This window comes from Odontomachus brunneus, unplaced genomic scaffold (assembly GCF_010583005.1).
Source record: "Odontomachus brunneus isolate Ranch 3 - 2012 unplaced genomic scaffold, Obru_v1 Obru_scaffold_026, whole genome shotgun sequence".
In the NCBI taxonomy this organism is placed as follows: Eukaryota; Metazoa; Arthropoda; class Insecta; order Hymenoptera; family Formicidae; genus Odontomachus; species Odontomachus brunneus.
This window is the reverse complement of record NW_022639476.1, coordinates 1,208,727-1,229,960: the sequence shown is the minus strand read 5'-3', so window position 1 is coordinate 1,229,960 and position 21,234 is coordinate 1,208,727. Positions and strand designations below refer to the sequence as shown.

Below are 21,234 nucleotides of genomic sequence, written 5' to 3'. Positions count from 1 at the left end.
CGAATATATGAGTACCTACAGTTAACGCAATTGTACTAAACCGAGAAATGTTGAAAAACCAATACGGACATTTTTCATGCAGTTATAAATTGCGTTCATAAAAGTTGCGGGTCTGTTTGCATTTTATTACATTCATATGCGGAGTACATACTACATAGGCGATATGGCGCGAATGTTAGCTGGAAAACCCGACCCAACTTTGTCGGATAATATTCCGACAGTTCTGGTATTTGATTTCCTGATCATTTCAAAATGGCCGGACACTCAAGTGATGTCCGGACATGGCCGAGTAGCCGGGTAGCCAAATGTCCGAGTGATCTGAGGAAAACAGCCGGACAAATGAGCAGACAATAGCCGGAAAATCGCATATCCGAACGCTGATCCCCATTGAGATGAATGTACCATGACGGCTCAGTTTAATTTAACCGCGCAACACACACTTCATCATCCCATGCATCATACGCTTCCGCTAATAAAAATTTCACCGTGGCGTTGATGGAGCGCAACAAATGCACACGTGACTCGTCCAATGAACGAAGTGTTAAAGATTAAATGCGGACAAAGTGGCATCTACATCGGGAAATGAAGAGAGCGATGCTCGCTGTGTAACGATTCTGCAGGATTTCAAGCGATTAAAACGCGCGAGTTCTGGAAGAGACACGCGTATAGCGTGGTGGGCCATCGTACACAAAATGCATATGCACATAGCATAAAATCATCTCGATCAATGAATGACATGCTCTGCAAATCAATGTGGCTACTTTACGTCAGATCCCGAGTCGAAATTTTGATGCTACTTTAACGCTCTTAATTCTAATGACATAATTTATTCCTACTTTGATGATATCTGAAATATATGCAACAAATAAAATGTATTTTTTGTATACTATTTGACGTTTCTGTTTCGTTATTTATTAAATTTTTTAAATATCTCTATAAAATACATATATTCTATGTAGGGGCTAAAGCTTCAATAGAGGTCCACAACTGAACCTACTTTGCTTTCTAAGATCCTACTACTATACAAGCTATTTTGACGCTAAAGAAAGCGAAAGCGGAAATTTCAGACATCATCAGAGTCAAAGCAGAAGTAAATTATATCATTATAATTAAACCTACTTTGATATCTTAGCTCCTACCTAGCGGTGTAGAATTCAAGATATAACATAGAGTCAAAATTTCGACTCGGGATGTGCATATGCTATGTATACGCATTTTATATGCGATGGCCCTCACATGGCGCAAAAGTTCAACACACGGCAGTCGTCTTTTTTGTTTCGTTCGTCCACTCGAATTCGCTCGCGTGTTGCCTTTCGCTCTCGCGAGTTTGCGTGCGCGCTCTCGCCGATGCATCTCCGTGTGTCGTGCGCAACCTATCGAAATCGCATTAACGTCCCTTTACGCTCGCGCAAGGACACTTCAGGCTGGCGGAACCAATCCAAATTGTTACAGCGAGACTCAAAGGCTCGTCGGACCCTTGAGTAGGATCCACCCGCGCACGATCTGCTCTGCACGATCATCGGAACGGAAACCCCGTCTCTCGCTAATACACGCTAATATACACTAACTTTAGGCAAATTCAGTTGCCAATATCGTTCATCGTGAATTCACTCGGATGTCTAATGCGATGATGCCAATTAAAAATATGCGCTTTGCGCTCAGGAGACACTCTCTGTGCGCTCTGCGATATATCGTGATCGTGTTTTTGCGTTCGCGTCCACGAAGAAGAAAGGAAGGACCCGAAGAAAGGCGAAATCTCGCTTCCGCGGAATAAAACGTTATCGTGCAGTGCAATAAGTCTTATACATATGTCACTATTATCATTTGCATGTTGAAACAACCGAAAAATATGATTGAGGTGGAAAGTAACTATAATTTTAGTTAGATTAAACATTTTTTATCTCTCAGTGTCACATAATGAAATGGCAAAATGTCTCTCTGATGAGATAAATTTTCTCATAACGCGGTGGGAGTTCAACGTTTAGTAACGACATTAAATAGCATTTACATTATCATCCCCGGGACTTCCAATGATACGTAAAATTAAAAATTTATATTTCTTGCACGAAAAGAATTTTATAGCGAAAATTGTAGAAACTGTAGAATTTTGTAACAGAGGAAAAAGTCGACTTTCTCTGCAGTAATTGAATATCCTTTTATTTCATGTATGTTACTTGCTTCTGTGTATTTTAAGAACTGAAATGTGTTACTAAAAAATTTGTCACGTTTCCGGTAAAATTCTCTATGTTTCCAGCAAAAATTACTACGTTGCTTGGCAAGACAGATCGAGTCTATATCTACACTGCTAAAAATACAGTAAAATTGAAAAGAACTTGTATGAAGAAAAAGAAACTACGATATTTTCTCCGTGTAACCGATTGGTTTTGTATTCGAGAAAGAATTGTACTATATAATCCTTTGTGACTTATAGCTCTTTGTCAAGTAAAGAGATCAACGAGCGTGGTTTGCACAATTGGATTCCGAGTCGTTTCTCAGAGATCGATCCGTGCCGCGTCGGCGCGGAATTTTGAGTGGTTCCCGGCCAGTTGAGATAAATGGTGTTCGCGCGATTAATGATTCCCGGATTTGACTATTGGCGCGATTAACGATGCATACATATCGCCGGCGATAATGTAACAGAATATCCGACAACTCGCTGCGGAGCCGCGATGTGCAGATGGAATACATCAATCTGAGTCAAAGATCTCCTACCATTTTTCAAACAACCACATGGAAAATTTCGATATTTGACTTTGATGACGATCGAAATTTCCTTTTTCACTTTCTTTAGCGCCAAAATAAGTGTCGAATGGAATAGCGAGGCTGAAAGTAGGATCAAATTTCCGACTCGGATAGATTAAATAGAATCAAAAAAGGTTGATATAGGTTTCAGAGTATTGAAGTTGAACCTATGGTATTGAGTATTGAATGTTGAACCTATGCTATGAAATAGTAAGGCTGAAAATAGGATCAAAATTTCGACCGGGGATCTTGAAATTTTATGTAACTGTTTGAGAAATGCTAGAGGATCTTCTCGTTCACGTTGATATTCGCTCTATCTATACATCGCGGCTCCGTAGCGAACAGCCGGACACCCTGTATATGGTGCCGATTCCGCGTAAGATTTTCATGTATGGCAAGCGTGGTATCAAGTGACTGCGGTTATTTCTGGCTGTTTACCGCTCCGCGGTCAAGGCGAGCAATTATACTGTGCAAAGTTCAAGCCCGGCCGTCCCAATTCGCAAGCCAGGCGTCACCGTAACGTACAAGCGCGAGGGAGTTTTGAGCAAGTAAGTACCGAGCAAAAGTAATCAGGTGGTTACTTGCGATCGCCCGCTAGGCGCGCCGGCATCGCATATTTTTTCCTGCTCCATGCAACGTTTAATATCATTCAGTAATAATACGTATTAACGTTTAATAGCGTCTACAGCCCGGCCGCGCTTGTTTAACGTTATCCGATACGGCCAACTAATTTTTTGGTGGATAATGAACCCGTTATCGTGCACGACCGTAGGATATTTAAACTGGCTGGCTAATTACGCGGACTTTGTTTTTTGGCGTGATTTCCGGTAGCGCAAATTGCGTTGTTCTCCCATGGGCTTGAATCAGCCAATTTCCGTATACGCGAATATCTCTTTACGCAGCTATTTTACAACAGCTCGACACGTATGTGTGGTAAATGAAGACTTGTTCAAGCAAAGAATTACGAAAAAGGTCAACTAGGACAGTAACAATTAATTTGATGAGAGAGAGAAAGAGAGAGAATAATTGCGAAAATGAATAATGCGAGAGAATAATTGCGAATACGATAAAACTAATATTTGCGGAGTATAACGTATGACACAACGTTATCGTGCACGTACAGCGTTCCAAATATGGTCAATTCTTTTATTGTTGATAATTAAAAAATGAAATATTGAATCAGTGAAAAAACTGATTGCCTGGTCGACTGATAACTCGTTTCCGCTGAATGCAAGATGAAGTTTGACCAAACGAGCTGTGCTTTTATACTGAACCTAATATTTCGGACTAAATTCAATATTACGGAGAAAATACTGTAAGGAAAATTACAACAAAATTTTCGTCATCTTGGGTCATATGAAATTATGACCGGAATCATTATATAAGTGTTTGTAAATGTTATGCGCATTTGATCATTCTTTATTGCAAAATGATCGTAATTACTTAAATGCTTTTGCATTGTATATCTCAGATAGATGTCGAATTTACTATTTCTATATTATCATTGAGGTAAGAATTACTATAGTTTCTGTATTGATCCTTTGCGAAAAGCTATGGGAAAAAAATATAATTTCAATGTGATTTTTCAATTATATTTTCTCCGTGTGGCCATTGAATGTATAATTTAATGCCGATCTCGCGAGGATACGTCCTTATATTCTCCTAGGAGATCGATATAGCGCGTTGCTCGGCCCCTTCGTGTACGTAACACTTAACTTCCTCGCTTCGTGGGAGAAAGCGCGAGGAAGCGCGTTACCCTACGCGGAGCTCCGTCGTTTCCCTTTAAGAACGATCCAGAGACTTACGAGGATCGTTGTTTGAGGGGGCGATTGCATGGGCGCCCGTTATTTGAACGCGTTCGAATGAAATTCCGATCGCCCGCCCTGCCTGCCTGCCCGCCCGTCTTTGTCCCGGAACGGGAGAATTCGCTGGCTTTTCGGAATTTATCGGAATAATCGCATTCGGTCGTTTGCTAAGCGATGATCGGCAAAACAAAAAGAAAATAAAAAGAAGAAGTCGTTACGTTTGCCGATATTCGGAAGAATTGCGGTACGCTCAGCATGCCGAGTGTGGCTCGCACAGCGCAGGCCACGAAGTGGCCGTCCGCGCGGAATTCGACGAACTTTAACCGTCTGAGTGCCAGCAGAGGTCGCACGAATACATGACTAAAATTGCACGCGGTAGGTCCAATGTTGGGTTAATGCACTCGGAGAATAAATTAATTTGCGCAATCCTATTACAACAACTATTCTCAAACAGTAAATAACAATTGCGCAACAACGTCCAATCATGAAACAAGAGAAAGGAGAGTTTTCGCTGGTGTTTTTCACACACAGTAAAATGAAGAAATACGATCGCTTTTCGGCGTTTTCAAAACGCTTAACCTTCTATAACCCTTTGTAATTTCTTTTTTGCTGAAAAATTAATAATTAAAACGCACATATTAATTGGCTCTGTTATAGTCCAAATTACTGCGCTCAATAATCAGTTTTTCCATCAATAACCAATTGCTTATTCATATTTTTTGTTATGAAACTAGTTAAACATTTGAGTTTTTTATGTATTTTATTATCGTAAATTAATATCCATTCTGGCATGGAAAAATAGCTAATGGCTGTTATAAAAAATCAATCTAGGCGGCATTATTATTATTTTTAAGCAATGTATATTATTTTGGGCACATTAATCGATTAAAATTTTCATTAATTAAAATAATTGGTAAATTAATAAACAAAATTAACAAATCACCAGTAAAATTACAAATAATTTAATCGATTGATAAATTATTAATCCAACTTTAATACGATACGTTATACACTGATTAATAATACACAATTATTAATATATTAATTAATAATTAATAATTAATTTTCGTTTTAATTGATTAAATTAATCGTACGGGATGCAAATAGGACTCGTTAAATGGAGCAAAAATGTCCTCTACCATTTCGTAAATAACTATGTAACCAAGTTTTGAGTTGTTAATTAAGGAAGATCGATGCACGATTATGCGCGGTGATGCAGCAATCTTCTTCAGTTAATTACTGAAAATCTACGTAATTATTTGCAAAACGGTAGAGGATATTTTTGTTCAATGTACAAGCATACGTCGGCAGACATCACCATCACGGTTCACTCACCATATAGCGTGTGATTATTCACTAAATCTTCAAATTAACAATTCAAAATTTTACGTAGTTTGCGAAATGGTGAGAGAAATTTTGTGTCCAGTTTGATAAATTCTATTTGCATACGGGTGTGTCATTGATTGTCAGACATTCTGTATATGATAATTAATTAATTCTGATCATCGATCAGCCAATTATTCCAGTAAAAAATCTCAATCGGTTCATGCCCAACGTTGTTTTCAAGTCACAATTATACACTCTGACGAACAAGCAAAATCAGATTTTAAAAAATGCAGACAGGCGTGCAATTTCAAAGTTGCACAACGTTTGTAGAGGGTTGAGTCGAGGCGCCGAGAGTACACACACGTCCCGAATTCGCCTATGAAACGTCTGTGAAACGCACGATTAAAACCTTATAGAAATTTCTCAAAGTCGTTTCGTTATCGACTATTACGGCGCGGTACTTACAGTGCACCCTCAGCTTCCATCGGTCCTCGATGCCGGCCTCGGGCAGCTTCGGATTCTCGGCACGGCACACCAGGAACTTCCCCTCGTCCTCCATCGCCGGCGTAAATTGCAGCAGACTCACGCCGTCCTGCAATTGCGAATGGCGATCATTCGTCTTCGCTGCTACTTCCGTATGCTGATTCGCGCGAATCCCCCTCCCCCTTTTGACCGGCAGCAGCCGCTGGAGCAGCTCGTTTCGCGCCGCGGCTTATTACCGTCGGAATCACACAATCACAATCGGGATCTTTTAATAACGTATCCTTGAAGCGACTATATTTATTTCAACACCATTAACATACATCGCCGAGGTGCACGTGCTCGTGATAATTACGTTTTTCGAATTAACGCGAACGATACGCGCATTGAAACGAGCCGGCTGAATAATTAAATTTATAACATTGCAACTGTGCGCGTTACGGCGAATCCATTAGCGAAGCCGCGTGATACTTGGGCGAAACACTTTCGGAAAATTCCCGCCGCTTTTGCTCGCATTGTCGCGCCATCATGAGGACTATAATCGGGGCGGGTAATGCAAAAAAGTGGGAGATAAATGATTTCATAACATTCCAGCGTCGTTCTGCGACTCTTTTTTTTCACCTCTTCGTCGCCCTATCCTCCTCCAACCTCCCGTCCGTCGCGAAGAGTGGGCAATTGCGGTCGCGTCGCATTTTTGTTTTATCGTTTCACATAACCAGCAGCTCGCGTTGTTTACGAGATTTTAAACACGGCGCCGAACAGCCAGCAAAGCGTGCGTTTTATCGTAACAACGGGAGCATACATTTTTCAAGCGGGAACAATGGACGCGTGAAATGTTAAAATAAATATGTGTGTTTTCGTTTCTAAAAATGTGACCGTATTTTCTCTCGCGCAGTCGCGAGCTCGCGCGGGTGTCCCCAAAACACCGGGAAAATTACGGGAGATAACGCGTCCGCGCTTTATTATTATTATTTCCCCGAGCTTTTTCACTTACAGACAATATCCGCGTTGGGGTCATTCCGCGCGTTATCCGCGTTTGTTTTTCTTTCCCTTTTTATCCCCATCCTCTCTCCGTCTCTCGTGCGAATTTGGCGTACTTTCGGACGATTCTCCAGTCGTGTGGTTCTGCGCGAGAATAGCCACGAAAATTGGCACGATCGATGGCGGATCTCTTTGGCGATCGGAGTAAACCGCCGCGAGACGAAGGGGATTAGCGCGGCGATAACGGTAATCTCGGCCGCGACAAATTGACGAAATGCAAATCGCGAAAATGTAGTGAACCTCGCGACTGCGAACACGGCTGTAGCTGGGATTAATTCCGTTCCTAAAAATCTCCATGACAATCGACGTGGCGCCGCAGGGAGAGAGCTCGCGTAATTCTTTCTTATTTCATATGGATTTCGCTCCCCTCCAGCAGTTGTAAGTTTCCGCGATGCCCTCGGCAAAAATCGACCACGTGATCGGATTAACGACGCTCCGGCGCGCAGTGGCATCAAATGGAATTTCACGTTTCAAGAAAGGCTTGAGATTTGAAGCGATTTTTACGTTTTTCTTTTAAATGAAAGTTGGTAAAGTTTAGAACGACTTTGTCGAGTTAGGTTTTTGTCTTTTGCTGTCCTTCTTTGAAATAGAAGACATAAAGAAGTGAGATTTAGAAATTTTTTTTTCAATGACAAACTTTGAGAACTATAATTAATAAAAAAATTAATAACATATAATAGTAATGATTCTTCGGCACAGCCATTTTATATCTCCACTCACGCGTGTTACCGCGATTGTACAAGATGGCCTGCGTAATTTTTCAAGGAAATGTTCCAGATAAAGTTTACTTGTTTTACCTCGTAGAATCTTTGAAATTACAAAATTACTTTCAAAGAGAAGGAGGGATGACTTTTTGTTTACATAGTTAGAAAGACTCCTCGAATATATAAAACATTTTCATGAATAACTTTTTGATATGACAAAACGGAATTTTCTACGGTGACTTTTACGACGTCAAGGTTCAGGTTCGGATTCAAATTTAACGTCAGCACCGTTGCTGCGAACTCCATCGTTTCGGCCGTTTCGGCGCGAAACATCCCGGTAAGCACCGAACAAAATGGACATCCGGCTAATCCGCGCGTCATCGCGACGGAAACCCAAAAGGGCGAACCGCGTTGGAATCTCCTTAAATCGTCGCATCTCAATTTCAAATACCGTATCGACGTGCGCCGGAAACGCGACGGCTGGGTCGAACAAAAACGAGGCGTACGTCGCCGTATCACCGAGAAAGCTTGGGTGCGCGCCCTCGAAAACGAGCTCCTCCGTGGAATTTATGGCGACGGCGCCGAAATTTCGGTGCCGTTACTCATGTAGATTCGCGAACGGAAAATATGCGCGAATACGCCATGCATTCATGTGTATGTATGTGTGTGTGTATGTGTGTGCGTATAATGCATCCACCTCTCCTTCCCGCAGTAGCAAACATCAAGCTTCGCGCAAAATCCACGCGGTATTTCCTCCTCTGGAGCGTTCTTTCTTTCTATTTCTCCTCCGCCACCGCCGATGCTCTTTCCGTTATACAGGCTGTACGACGCAAGACACAAGAATGCAGGTGACTATATCAAAATGGAGCAAACGGCCCTTACCATTCTTCAAAGAACGACGACATTGAAGGAGATTGGCAAAGCAATGTCTGCAATGTTGCGAGAACTTTCTTCATTAATATTTCGAAATTTTAATAAAACTTTAACAAAAATAATGTAGTTGTTTGGAAAATAGGATAAAGAACTTTTCGCTTAGTTTGATATATTCTACACACAAACAGTGTTTTATGTCAAACACTCTGTATATCGATATCTGTCTCTCTCTCTCTCTCTCTTCTCTTTTCTTCTTTCTCCTTCTTGCGCATGAATTGGTCGAAAACAATCGCGAAAGAGCGAACGCTGACACAGACGAAAAAACGACGGCTCGGGGCGAAATTAAAATGAAATCTCCGGCGGGCGGATCTTTCGCGTATGTGTGCGTGTGTGTGTGTTGGTCATGTTCGCCGGAATTCGAAAAACTTTGGCCGAATTTACCGGTGAAAATTCCGACGTCGTCTTAGCCGGTTATATGGAATTTTCGAAATTTTCCAACTGGATAACTCTCCCGCGCATTTCTTCAACAAGGTCGCGCATTTAATTATGCGAATTACGAGCCGGCCGTCCAGCTACTGCAACTGGAGACGCTAATGCATGCGAAAACGTAATGTAAAGTCGAGGTCGAAATCAAATTAATTGAAACAATTAATGAAAACAATTCTGAATCTCGACGAAATCGGTGGGGTCTATTTACGGAACATAATTGTACAGGTGAGGCGCAATTTGCGTGGCGTATTCCATCCCTTTGTGTTACGTTACTGTTGCATTCTCCCTTTCCCTCTCTCTTTTTCTCTCTCTCCCTGAAAGGGCCGAGATTAACTTCTTCTTACCTTCCTGATGGAGATGCACGAGAGCAAGGGCTATAGAGACAGAGAAGACCTTCCATCTTTCCACGTACACGGCACGGGGGGAGAGGGCGAGTATGTACACAGACGAGTGTGTACACACAAAACCGCAGCAGATCCGCTCGCCTGGAAACTCGCCTGTGTCTTCAGTTACCCGGTACATTCGCCCGCGAGCAAGAAATGTTTCACAAGGCTTTACGTCGCACATGTTAAATACGTTTGTGTAGTATCGCGAAGACAACAATGCTCTCTTGTCGTGAGATTATCTTCCGGTTAGCTGATGTAGGAAGTGGGTGATATTATATTTGTAATGACAGTCACATTCTCACATCGACATGAATCGAAATTGTATTGAGTATTTTCAATAATTTAGAAAAAAAAAGAAAAATTTAAGATATAAATAATAGTATTAAATAATTATTATGAATAAAAATTAAATGCGAGTAGTATATTTTGAGATAAAACATTTCAAATTAAATATCAAATAATTCATTAAAATAAAAAAGAGCTTAAAAAATAAATAAGAGTAAGTAATTATTAAGAATAAAGATTAAATGCACATTTTGAGATAAAATATAATTTAAATAATCGAGTATTAAATAATTCTTGAAAATAGATAAAAGTATGAAATAATGATTAAGAATCAAAATTATATATAAATGTAGGCAGAAGATTCTGAAATAAAATAATTTAAATAACCAACTATTATAAATAATTCTTATTACAAGTGCTTTATCGAGAAAACAGCAAGAAACTATTTGCAGCATCAAGCTAGGACAATAACTGCATAATGTTGTATATTGAGATTCTCCATTGATCCTTCAAGTTCGACGGAATTTGCAGGATTAATGCGGAACCAAAATTTCGATTCGGAGCACGTGAAGATCCTACAGTGGCCCTTCAAGTTCGACGGAATTTTCAGGGTCAATGCGGAGGCAAAATTTCGAAATCGGGTACTCTCCGTTCCAACTTAGAGGAGAGGAAACGTCAGGCGTATTTCGAAAGGCAAATGTGCATTGCGCATTGCAGTACGTTCTATTTGCAGGAGAACGAAATAAAGCCGCGCTATTTCATTCCGTTGGCGCTCTTTCCTCTTCGTCTTCACCTGTCGCGTTAAAAGCGAGAAAGCTCCGATGCGAGAAAGCACGTGTACATCGGCAAATCTTCTCTCTTTCGCTCGATACTCTAGCGCGGTAATATCCCAACTGGATCGGGCCGTAAGATTCGGAAGGTACGTACCGGCATCGGAAACCTTTTAAGTTATTGGTGTCGCAAGCAGCCGCGAATGTTGGAGCACATAGATTCGACTTAAGATGCGGATGCGACTTAGCGTTACCGCAGACTCGATGAAATTCGACGTCGCCGGATGCCGCCGATCGAAATCACCACGTCACACTTCGCGTCCGAAAATAATTCTTCGGGAGCCGAGGTATGCGAGCAAAGAGAGCTCGATTTGTCTTATTCAAAGTTTTGCTCGTTTTTATTTAGCAGATTCGCGATCCAACTGCACGCAAAACGGCAAGATAAGCTTTGCTCTTGGACAAATAGCACACTGAAAGAAAAGTCTAATAACGTTAAGCACCTGAATGCAACGCTTGGTAATTAGTATCAAATATGGTGATAGTTACTGATTATATATTTGATAATAGTTACAAAAAAACTAGCTAAACAAATGTTTTATTCAGTTGAACTAATTAAATAGTTAAATTTAAATTAAAGTTAATTTAAATTAAACCAATTAAACTTTTTATTCAGTTGAACCAATAGTTTAACAAATAATACCAAATAATTTGATGATAATTATTAATTAAATTAATTAAATAAATTAATAATCAAATAATTTATCTGTTATCAAATATTATTTGGCCATTTTATATATTTTTTTTATCATATAATGTGGAAAGTATAAAATAATATAGTGAAAGTATTAAATAATATGGTTTTATTTTAAAAATTATTTGATGATACAAATTATTTGACGAACACATTAATAGTTATCAAGTTTCACAAACGCATTTTTCGACGCGCATGTAATAGAAAAAATTTGCCGATTGATCATCGTTTAGATTATCTCGTTGATTTTTATATTCAAATTTGACTCGTTGAATACTTTGCATAATTTTTGTTGAATTCAGCCTGACTTTGAGCGTAAAATTTAGTTGAATGTATTATAGTCTTGAAATTTGAATAGGATTTAAAATATGCATTTTAAGTATACATTTATATTTGTAGAAATTTAGTTCTTTCTTTAACTTTCTGTACGTAAACACCACTGCGCAAAGCAAGAGGATATCCAAAAAAATACCTTTGAGTGTAAATAGTTTTGAAATTAATGTTCTTTCATACAAAGACCGTTTAATTAAAGCCACTATTACTTAACACAATCTGTTTTCGCGATACTATTCGAGCGTTCGCAATTAGAACCGTTTGTCCGAAACTTTTAGCAGAAAGCTCGCGTAATAAATTTTACTGCGCGCTAATCGCGTCGGGCTCGCGTATCACGGGCTTTCTCGTCAAATGAGCTTCGCGCGGAATGAGCTTTTAATTGAAAAGCGCAGCGAATATTTCGTCTCTCGCTAGCGAGCGATTTTTGATACAACCAACAGTAAAGTTTCCACGAGCTGCCTCGCATGCGTGAGCGCGACACTCATTCCTATAATATCTCGCGTGCCGTTATATCGCTTTTATTATATTTGTCCCACTGACATTTCGTTTTTATCCCGTTTTTTTCCGAACCCCCGCGGCGTGATGCAGCATTGCGAACTATTACGATAATTATATTTTTGACAAATACCCCTCGCTCTTTGCGCGAGCGGCTAATGATCGAATTTCAGATAATAACGCAGTAGCGAATTATTTACACAGCCGATTAATTCCTCATGATCGTTAGCGTTGTCGCGTAAAATTGCGCGTCCAGGACAAAGGTCCGTGCTCGTGCCGGTAAATGAAGAGCGCAGTTTCGGCGCGAACGCTGAAATTCGTGAAATTTGTCCTGTTTAGATGAAACATATTAGAAGTCAGACAAAAGTTCCCATTGTTCGCGTGTAATTATTAATTAAGATAACCGCTTGACATTAATACGAGAGTGTATAGTTTTTCGCAATGAGTTATCGAAATCGTTTCTAAGAAAAAGACTTAAAATCGCGAGGCCTGAAGCGCGTCGAGAACTTTCAACCACAGAGCTTTTAACCAAAAATGGCCGTGCGGATTAGTGAAACACGCGACGTTGAGAAAGTAGTCGTGCACCCAGACGATGAAGTATTTCCGACCGGTCGAAAAATAATAACTCACCGCGCCGCATAAACGGAACTTCCGCTCCGTGTGATGCATATTTCTCGTTGCGCGAGATATCGCGCGCATATTTCCGCCAACCAAACGGCGAGCTAGCGAGCAGGGCGGTGCGCGCTTCGCGATAAAACTCCGGAGCTAATAACTCGCGGCGATAAAATCCGCCGGCTAATAATGCGCGAAACTGTGACAAATTTGGGCCCAGGCCGCATCTCTGCCGGGAATTATTACGGGAAAATCTCCAAGTCCCGCATTTTATACAGGGCGCAGCCGCGTTGTGCAGGCAGAGGGCATCGGTCTGAGCAAAAGGCTTTCTATCATTTCTCAAACAACCACGTGAAATTTCGAGATGTTAATGAAGAAAGATTGACGGACCAGAGCGCTGTAAGCGCGAGATCTCATCGAAAATGGGTGAAACGTGACTAGTGGCCCCGTGGCGGGGGACTTCTTGTTCAGATTGATGTTCTACCTGCCCACATCGTAGCTATGCCGCGAATTATCGGGCACTCTGTATATTTCTCGATTGCATGCTGATGACGATACACACCGTCTGATAACATATAAAATATTGATGCAAATTAGGTCAAGCTGAACAGAAAATTCCTCTACTATCCTACACAAACAATGACAAACGGCCACATAAAATTTTGAATTTTTAATTAAAGAAGATGAATGATCACGCGCGATACGGCACTTGTACATTACTTAGGTCAAATTGAACAAAAAAGTCTTCTAGCATTTTGCAAATAACTATATGGATTTTATTAATTCAAGCAGGCTAGGGGATGATTGCACGCCATCGCTCGTCAACGTTCTTTAATGTGATTATCTGCAATAGCAGAGGACTTTTTTGTTCAGTTTGACTCGATGCATAAGCACACGATGGCAGACGTCGTCATCGCAGCTCATCTATCGTATCGCGTGTAATCATACACACATACATTCATCAGTCTTGTTTAATTAATAACACGAAATTTTGGGTGGTTGTTTGCGAAATGGCAGAGTAACTTTTTGTTCAGTTTAACCTCATCTACACATACACGAAAGCTTTGTATGTATCGTCAGACAATCTGTGTATTCAGGTCGCGATTTCGCTCGGCTGCGCTGAATTTTCGAGGCGAGCCGCTGATGAGAGCGGAAACAGGACTCCAAATAGCGGGGCTTATCGACGGACGAACGGACGGGCGCGTTCCGTTAATAGAATTCCTAGTTTCCTCATACGGCACATTAAATGAAAAGAGTATGCCCGAAATATCCCAGCCGGAATTAAAGGTTGGCCCGAGCCGGATTATACGACGGAGCGTTCCGCGCCTTTCCCACGGCGGCGACTCGCGCTCAGCATTCCGTAAAAATAATACGGCTGAGAGATCACGTCGCGTTCTGCGTCTCCTCCCTAGCGCGTCGGAGAGGTCCACCGCGTTGTTGTGGACCCCGCTTAATCCAGCCCGGTACAGCTCGAGCGAGATCGGGCCTCACGGTCCAGCAACGTTTCAACCGTGCGGATAAAGAAGATGAGAAGGATGCTGACGTTTATGCAAATGCGTTCATCTGAGGCTTTCGTGTAACGAAATGCACGACGGCGACCTTACTTTTCGTCCTGTAAGGTTGTAACTCACAAACGCGATTACACGAATCGTTTGCCGCGACTTCGACATGTCGCCTATCCCTCTCTCTCTTTCTCTCTCTCTCCCTCGTTGACGCGCAATGTTCGTTTCAAAGTTAGCGTTGAATGCTCGATGTTTGATATTTGTAATTACAACTACATAAAGAAATATTTATAAATTATAGTCGAGAAAACAATTTTTTTTTATTTTATTCTACTGCACTGTTAGTGATAATAATCGCCATTTCCATGCTAGAATAAGCAACAGATATGCTTGGAAAAAAAAATAACTATAATTTTGGTTAGATAAGCCACTTTTTTCTCAGTGTAATTCTGGTAAAATTCCATCATCGATTAAGATTTTGCAAAATCAATGCGGCAGACAGCGTGTTAACGACTACTAACGACTTCGTAGCTCCAAAGTTAGCTCGATGTTTGATATTTGTAATTACAACTACGTAAAGAAATATTTATAAATTATAGTCGAGAAAACAATTTTTTTTTATTTTATTCTACTGCACTGTTAGTGATAATAATCGCCATTTCCGTGCTAGAATAAGCAACAGATATGCTTGGAAAAAAAAATAACTATAATTTTGGTTAGATAAGCCACTTTTTTCTCAGTGTAATTCTGGTAAAATTCCATCATCGATTAAGATTTTGCAAAATCAACGCGGCAGACAGCGTGTTAACGACTACTAACGACTTCGTAGCTCCCATTTGGCTCCCATTTCCTCGCGATATTTCCAATACCGTACATTTCGCACGACGCAAGATGTCGAAAACGCGTGGAGACGCCGGTCGTGCGAGGTTATTATCGACGCGCTATCGCTGTTACTCTCGTCGTTACCACCTCCTTTACATGAATATACGAAGATGGCAAGAAAACTTTTGCGAGGTCTCCCTTCGTTCGACTAATGGATATCACGAATTAAATGTTGTCATCTCAGTCATCTCATCGTCATCTAATTTAAAATCTGAATATCTCACTTCGAACAAGCTTCAAGTAACGCTTATCGATACAAGCCGTAGTAACTCGCGCTAATGCGCGCCTTTAATTCAGCTAATAAATCTTAACCTTGCGGTGAACGCACTTACCCATAATAGCTTCTGCCAACGATAGCAAAACGGTTAGGCTTTTAGCTAAAATCGAATCAGCTACTGAGATTCAGCTGATAACACTAAGTTATTTTTTTGCGTATACACAAGAAAAAGAGAGGGCGGACGCCTCCTCGTGTTCATTCATTTTACTCGATCCGGCGTATCCCCTCTCACCTTCCATCTCCGCAAGAGAGTCGTTTGCACGTCGATTAATGGAATATCCCTCTCTTTTAGCGCGCGTCTCTGATAGTCGATTAATGAGCGAAGGAATTCGCGTGTCTCTTCCCAGCGACGCGTCGCAATCTCTCTGACAAGATAAACTCGTCCCTGTACGCGTTCACGCGATATCGACATCAAATTATGCCGAGTGTAGTCGATATTGCTGAAAATTTCTATTTTCTACGAAATAAGTGATATCAGGTTAAGCCAAGCAAAAGTATTTTACGTGTTTCCTTATATGAATAGAACTATTAAAAAGGAAATGTTCCTATATGAGATATTTTACACACAGATTTATAAAACAAATTTGAACGACACGCGACTGGCGAGTCTCGCGCGAATCGATTTCGCGTAATCTTGGGAGATACGGAATCTCTTCTTCCTTGCACGACGCGTGGAAAGTTCTGGGATACCTCACTGATTGCGAAAATACCCGCGAAGTGAGCAAGACCGAAGTTATTCCGGATTTCCGGCGCGGATCGTCTCATACGCACGTGCAGACACACCCACACACGTACACGGTCGAAATCGATGCGATATCAGCGACGTTCGCGCCGCGTATCTAATCACAATTAAGCTCAGGTACGGGCAAATATTTCTATGGGCGGTTGTGATCCCGATCCGACTATCATTAATTACCCAAAACACACAATTGTCCTGGCCGATCGGACGCGTGTTGACAAACGTGTTTAGCAAACGCACGTTCTCTCCTCCCTCCTTCCTCCTCCTCCGCCTACGCCTCCCGTTCGCCGCCACCCCTTTCCCTCCCCTCTCCGCCCTCTCCTCACCCCTGGTGCGATTCATGCGGGTAGGCCGGTTTTGAGGCTACACTTCCTCGAGCATCGTTATACATTCGGCTTTTGGTTATTGATGACGCCGATGCCGATCAATCCGATGCGCTTCCAGATGGCTCGCGATCGCAATTACACGGGCGCGCCGATAAATTATTATCAAGCTGTCTGTCACCCCCATGAAACTATTAATTCAGTCGCGCCGGTGCATCGACGCGCCGATAAATTATCGCGGTCGGTCGCTCGAGCTTTCTCTCTCCACGCCGCCCCTTTCCCACCCCCACTCGTCTGTGTCTTTCTCTCTCGCCATTTTTTCTCTCTTTCTCTCTCTTTCGGTATATTTTCTTTTACCAATATCGCGGCGTTATTTAACGGCCGGCCGTTTAGTGAAAATTTCCCCCGATCGGAAACGGGGCATTCATCGTGCCGACAAGATTCTGACATGTGATCGATGATTTATTCGTTTTAACGACACCGTCCAAGCACTCCATTCCGGACTCTCGGGGAAAACGTCAAAATGTATCGATAGATCCCCGGGGAAGAGGTTTGCGATAACTTGCTGCGAATACAACGACCGCCCCCTCCCCCTTCTCTCTCTCTTTCTCTCTATATCTCTCTCTTGCGCGTCTATATCCTTATTTTTATCATAGACCTTTAATCATGCAACGCGACACTTTCGTGAAGGCGACGGCTGTGAGGAAATCGGTAGAAAAGCAGTAAACGATAAATCCCTGCCTCTCTATACATGCATTTAAAAAATATATAATACGTGTTAATTATCTATTTTCATCGGTTTCCGTTAATTTGACGGTCAAAAGAACTGCGTTCCTCCATTATTACTAACTGATATCGACGCTGCAAAGTGTAAAGCGCCATCGATAGTTACGGTATTCGATAATGAATGTGAAAAAGTGTTAGCAGGTTCGTTTGATATACCGCGAGTCCAGCCTGATCGATACTCGCACCCATCAGGTAAAAGTACCAATTTCCAGACATGTACCTAATTCTGGACGTTCTCGTTGTTTTGGTTTTTAAATATGAATATACAAATTTTTTTATATAAAAAAATATATATACATAAATATATATACATTGAGAATACACACATACTCTATGCTGAAAATTTACATAAAAGAAAAAATGTAGAGATATTTAGTTGTAAGCAGCATAATTGCATCATCCTAATAATTTTTGTATGATAGTAATGTGTATAATTGATACAACTCAGTCACCTTTGTATATCAACTGTATCAATGTAGTTGCGCGTGTCTGGTTTTGGCAACTAGAAATCGGCTGGACTGACATTTACCATAAATACACACTGGCTAGACCAGATATCGTCACTACTGCCCAACGTCAGTAACTGAGCAATTGCTCGGTGGTTACAGTAACTACATAATTAGTAACTATATATTTTATTAAATTTAATCTAATTGGCACATATAGATTTATATGTGGGCTTACTATACTGTTATTTTTCGTGTAAATATTCGTATTTAAAGATCAAAACAATAAGAATGTCCAGGATTAGGTACGTGCCCAGGGATTAGTACTTGTACTATATATATCGGTCGATGAAGCGCATTTTTCTCGGAAAATCGTCCTTGATTACAACTTCCTTCGTCCGCGTCTCGTGAGCGGATGTTGTAGTACAATATAATAATTTTTATCAACGGACGGAGTTTTTATTAAACTTTTTAGTGTGTAAAATAATACCAGAAAACACAAAGAGACAGACGTTACATCTGCGTTCATAAATGAACGCTTTTGACGCATTAATAAGGAGAATTACATTTCCCTCTTAGAATTTTCTTCCTTTCCTTTCATCAGAAAATATAAAATAGATTAGAAACGCAATTTGAAAAATTGCAAGATTCTTGGAGTCGTCCAAAACTTGTTCGCGACAGCCGGCCAATGAGAATTAATCGAAGGATGTCAAACTACTTCGCTTGAACGGCATAACAGTGCCCAGTGGCCGTGCGATCGTTTTGTCTGGAAATACTCGCGGGATTACCGGAATCCATTCTATTATGCGAACGGCTGCATTCGTAGTTTTTCCGCCAATCTCATTAAAGCAAGAGCAAGGGCCGAGTTTTCTCCTTTTTTCCTACGCGGTAGATGCCGCCTCCGTCGCTTGGAGCGATTGGTGCACTGCCTATTTTGCATCGGAATAACATCGTCGTTTTAATTAAAGTAGTTTAAATGTATAGAGCGCACCAGATATATATACACCGCGTTATCATTCGCCCATGAATATTAAAAGTCAAACTGAGAGGAACATTGAAACATTAAAACGGTTCTCCCCAACTCGTCCGTGATTTAACGTAAATTTTGCACGAAGTTTGATCGCCGAGATATTTAATTCGAAGGGAGCCGAGAAAGGGATGTGTGCTCTCTTTCTTTCTTTCTTTCTCTCTCTCTCCCGGAGCATAATGGGCTCTCGCGAAAAGTTTTCACAGAAATTACCGCCACAAATAGCGAAGAATTTTTGGTCGAAAATTCACGTGGTGCGTGTGACGGACATCTTATACGGATTGTTCACTCTGAGCGTTGTTGACGGAAGCTTTTATATAAAAAGACTCCCTCAGTTCATCGGCCCGTCGCGTAAATAGACCCTCACCATTCTTCTGCCAGGATAATCGAGAGGAAAATACGTTCCCGCTCGTACATGTGAAATTCGATTCTTCTCAGGGAGAGACAGAACGCCGGCCTAGGACGCCCTTGCAATAAAGAGATTTTCGTATATTGTCAACGCGTGGCTGCCTCGGGAGAAAGTATAATGTCACTTACGCGCGGAAGGAACGTTCTTTCGAGATAGTGCAAGAAAGAAAGAAACAGAAGGAAGGAAGGAAGGATTCATTTCCAATCGCTCGTGATTGCTCGCGAAAGTCGCGTCTGTCTCTCATCGCTGCGGAATGAATCTCGCGAAAAAATTCGTTATGCTAGACACGACGTTTTACACGATACATTCAAATAATGACAGCTCTTTCCATTCCTCTCTCTCTCTCTCCCTCTCTCTCTCTCTCTCTCTCTCTCTGTCTTGAGTTCTCTCGAGCTGTCATCGACTGCCGGCCGAGCGTATAGCTGCGCTGCGTATCGATCCTCGTGGAGGACGCGCGAGTCCGAACGACGGCGACGACTCGTAGAAAATCTGCGTGAGACCTTCCCCTTTCTTTCTTCCCTTCGTGAGAGAAAATCAAAGATGTTAGGATCTTTCCTGGACGAAGACAGAGCGAGGAAGGGAGACAAACAAAGAGAAAGAGAGAGAAACTAGATTTATAAGACGACAGTCGCGATTTCTTTCGGGGGACACTCTGGCCGACATACGAGAAACTTTCTCCGCGATTATCCACCCCTCTGTTTCATCCCCAAGGATTTCGCCGACTGTTAGCCCGATATCCAGAACGATCCCCTTTAAAGTACGCTTTAAAGAGCGACTTGGCAACGGGTTCGAGAGATGGATGTTGGAGCGAGACGTTTGAAGGCTCACGTTTCGGGCCGGCTGTACAAAGAGACCTGTGTTGCCTTGAGAATTATTATAAAAATTCCGCGCTGTGAGCGCGCGCGCGGCATTCTCCGCGCCCATCGTGCGTTTACATGTGAAACGTGCTCATGAGAGGCGAGTGCGTTCATTGTGGATTCGGCAGCTCGGAAAAAGCCCAGCAACACGCATTCGGAACAAACGGAGTTGGCGAGACGAGCGTAAAGAATTAAGCGCCGAAGCGGAAGAATCGCCTAAGTTAATATACGTCATACGGCGCGAGTGTGTAATTAGACCGACGGCCTTACCAACGTAATGAGAGCTCCCGCGCTTAATCTTTATCCGCGATGAAGTACCTGCGGTGCTTTTTCAAACGCGCGCGTCGCGCACCGGATGAATACGACTCATTCAGGAGCAATTGAGTCGGAAATTAGTCGATTGTACGAGAACGAATCGCGAATGGTATCACCATTATTCGCACCTCAACCAAGAACCAAGAGCCATTGAGGATCTCTTAACACGGTCTATCGTGCAGAAAAATAATGATATGCTTTATATCTCTCTCCACTCACCGATATATTTGCTTTAAAAATAACGTACAATGTTGTACATGTAACAAAATGTCGCGATAAAATTCTCGGAGAGAATGTGATGCCCATAAACACACATACATAAATAAAATATTTATGGACATCTCATACATTTTGCAAGGTCCATTTCGCGGTCGAATGACACGATTGACTTCGTGGCGACGGATTAAATTCAAAGGGAAGCGAGATCGTACATACAGATTATCATCGGCGGCGCCTGAGAGTCGAATCGCAAAGTTATGCCAGTCGATGTTCCCCGTGAGAGGAGAAAAGAACGAAAAGAGAGAGAGAGAGAGAGAGAGAGAGAGAGAGAGAGAGAGAGAGAGAGAGAGAGAGAGAGAG

General features: G+C 41.7%; 2 protein-coding genes across 5 annotated transcripts in view; one reads left to right on the top strand and one right to left on the bottom strand.

The window, feature by feature from the left end:
- Window positions 1-21,234, top strand: part of LOC116842719 — a 294,323-nt gene that overhangs the window by 87,682 nt on the left and 185,407 nt on the right. The window lies entirely within an intron of this gene.
- Window positions 1-21,234, bottom strand: part of LOC116842632 (hemicentin-1-like) — a 287,444-nt gene that overhangs the window by 83,222 nt on the left and 182,988 nt on the right. For all 4 annotated transcript variants that reach the window (XM_032812102.1, XM_032812103.1, XM_032812101.1 and 1 more), the window contains one exon: window positions 6,339-6,465. In XM_032812102.1, the coding sequence (XP_032667993.1) occupies window positions 6,339-6,465 (127 nt within the window). The remainder of the gene's footprint in view (window positions 1-6,338; window positions 6,466-21,234) is intronic.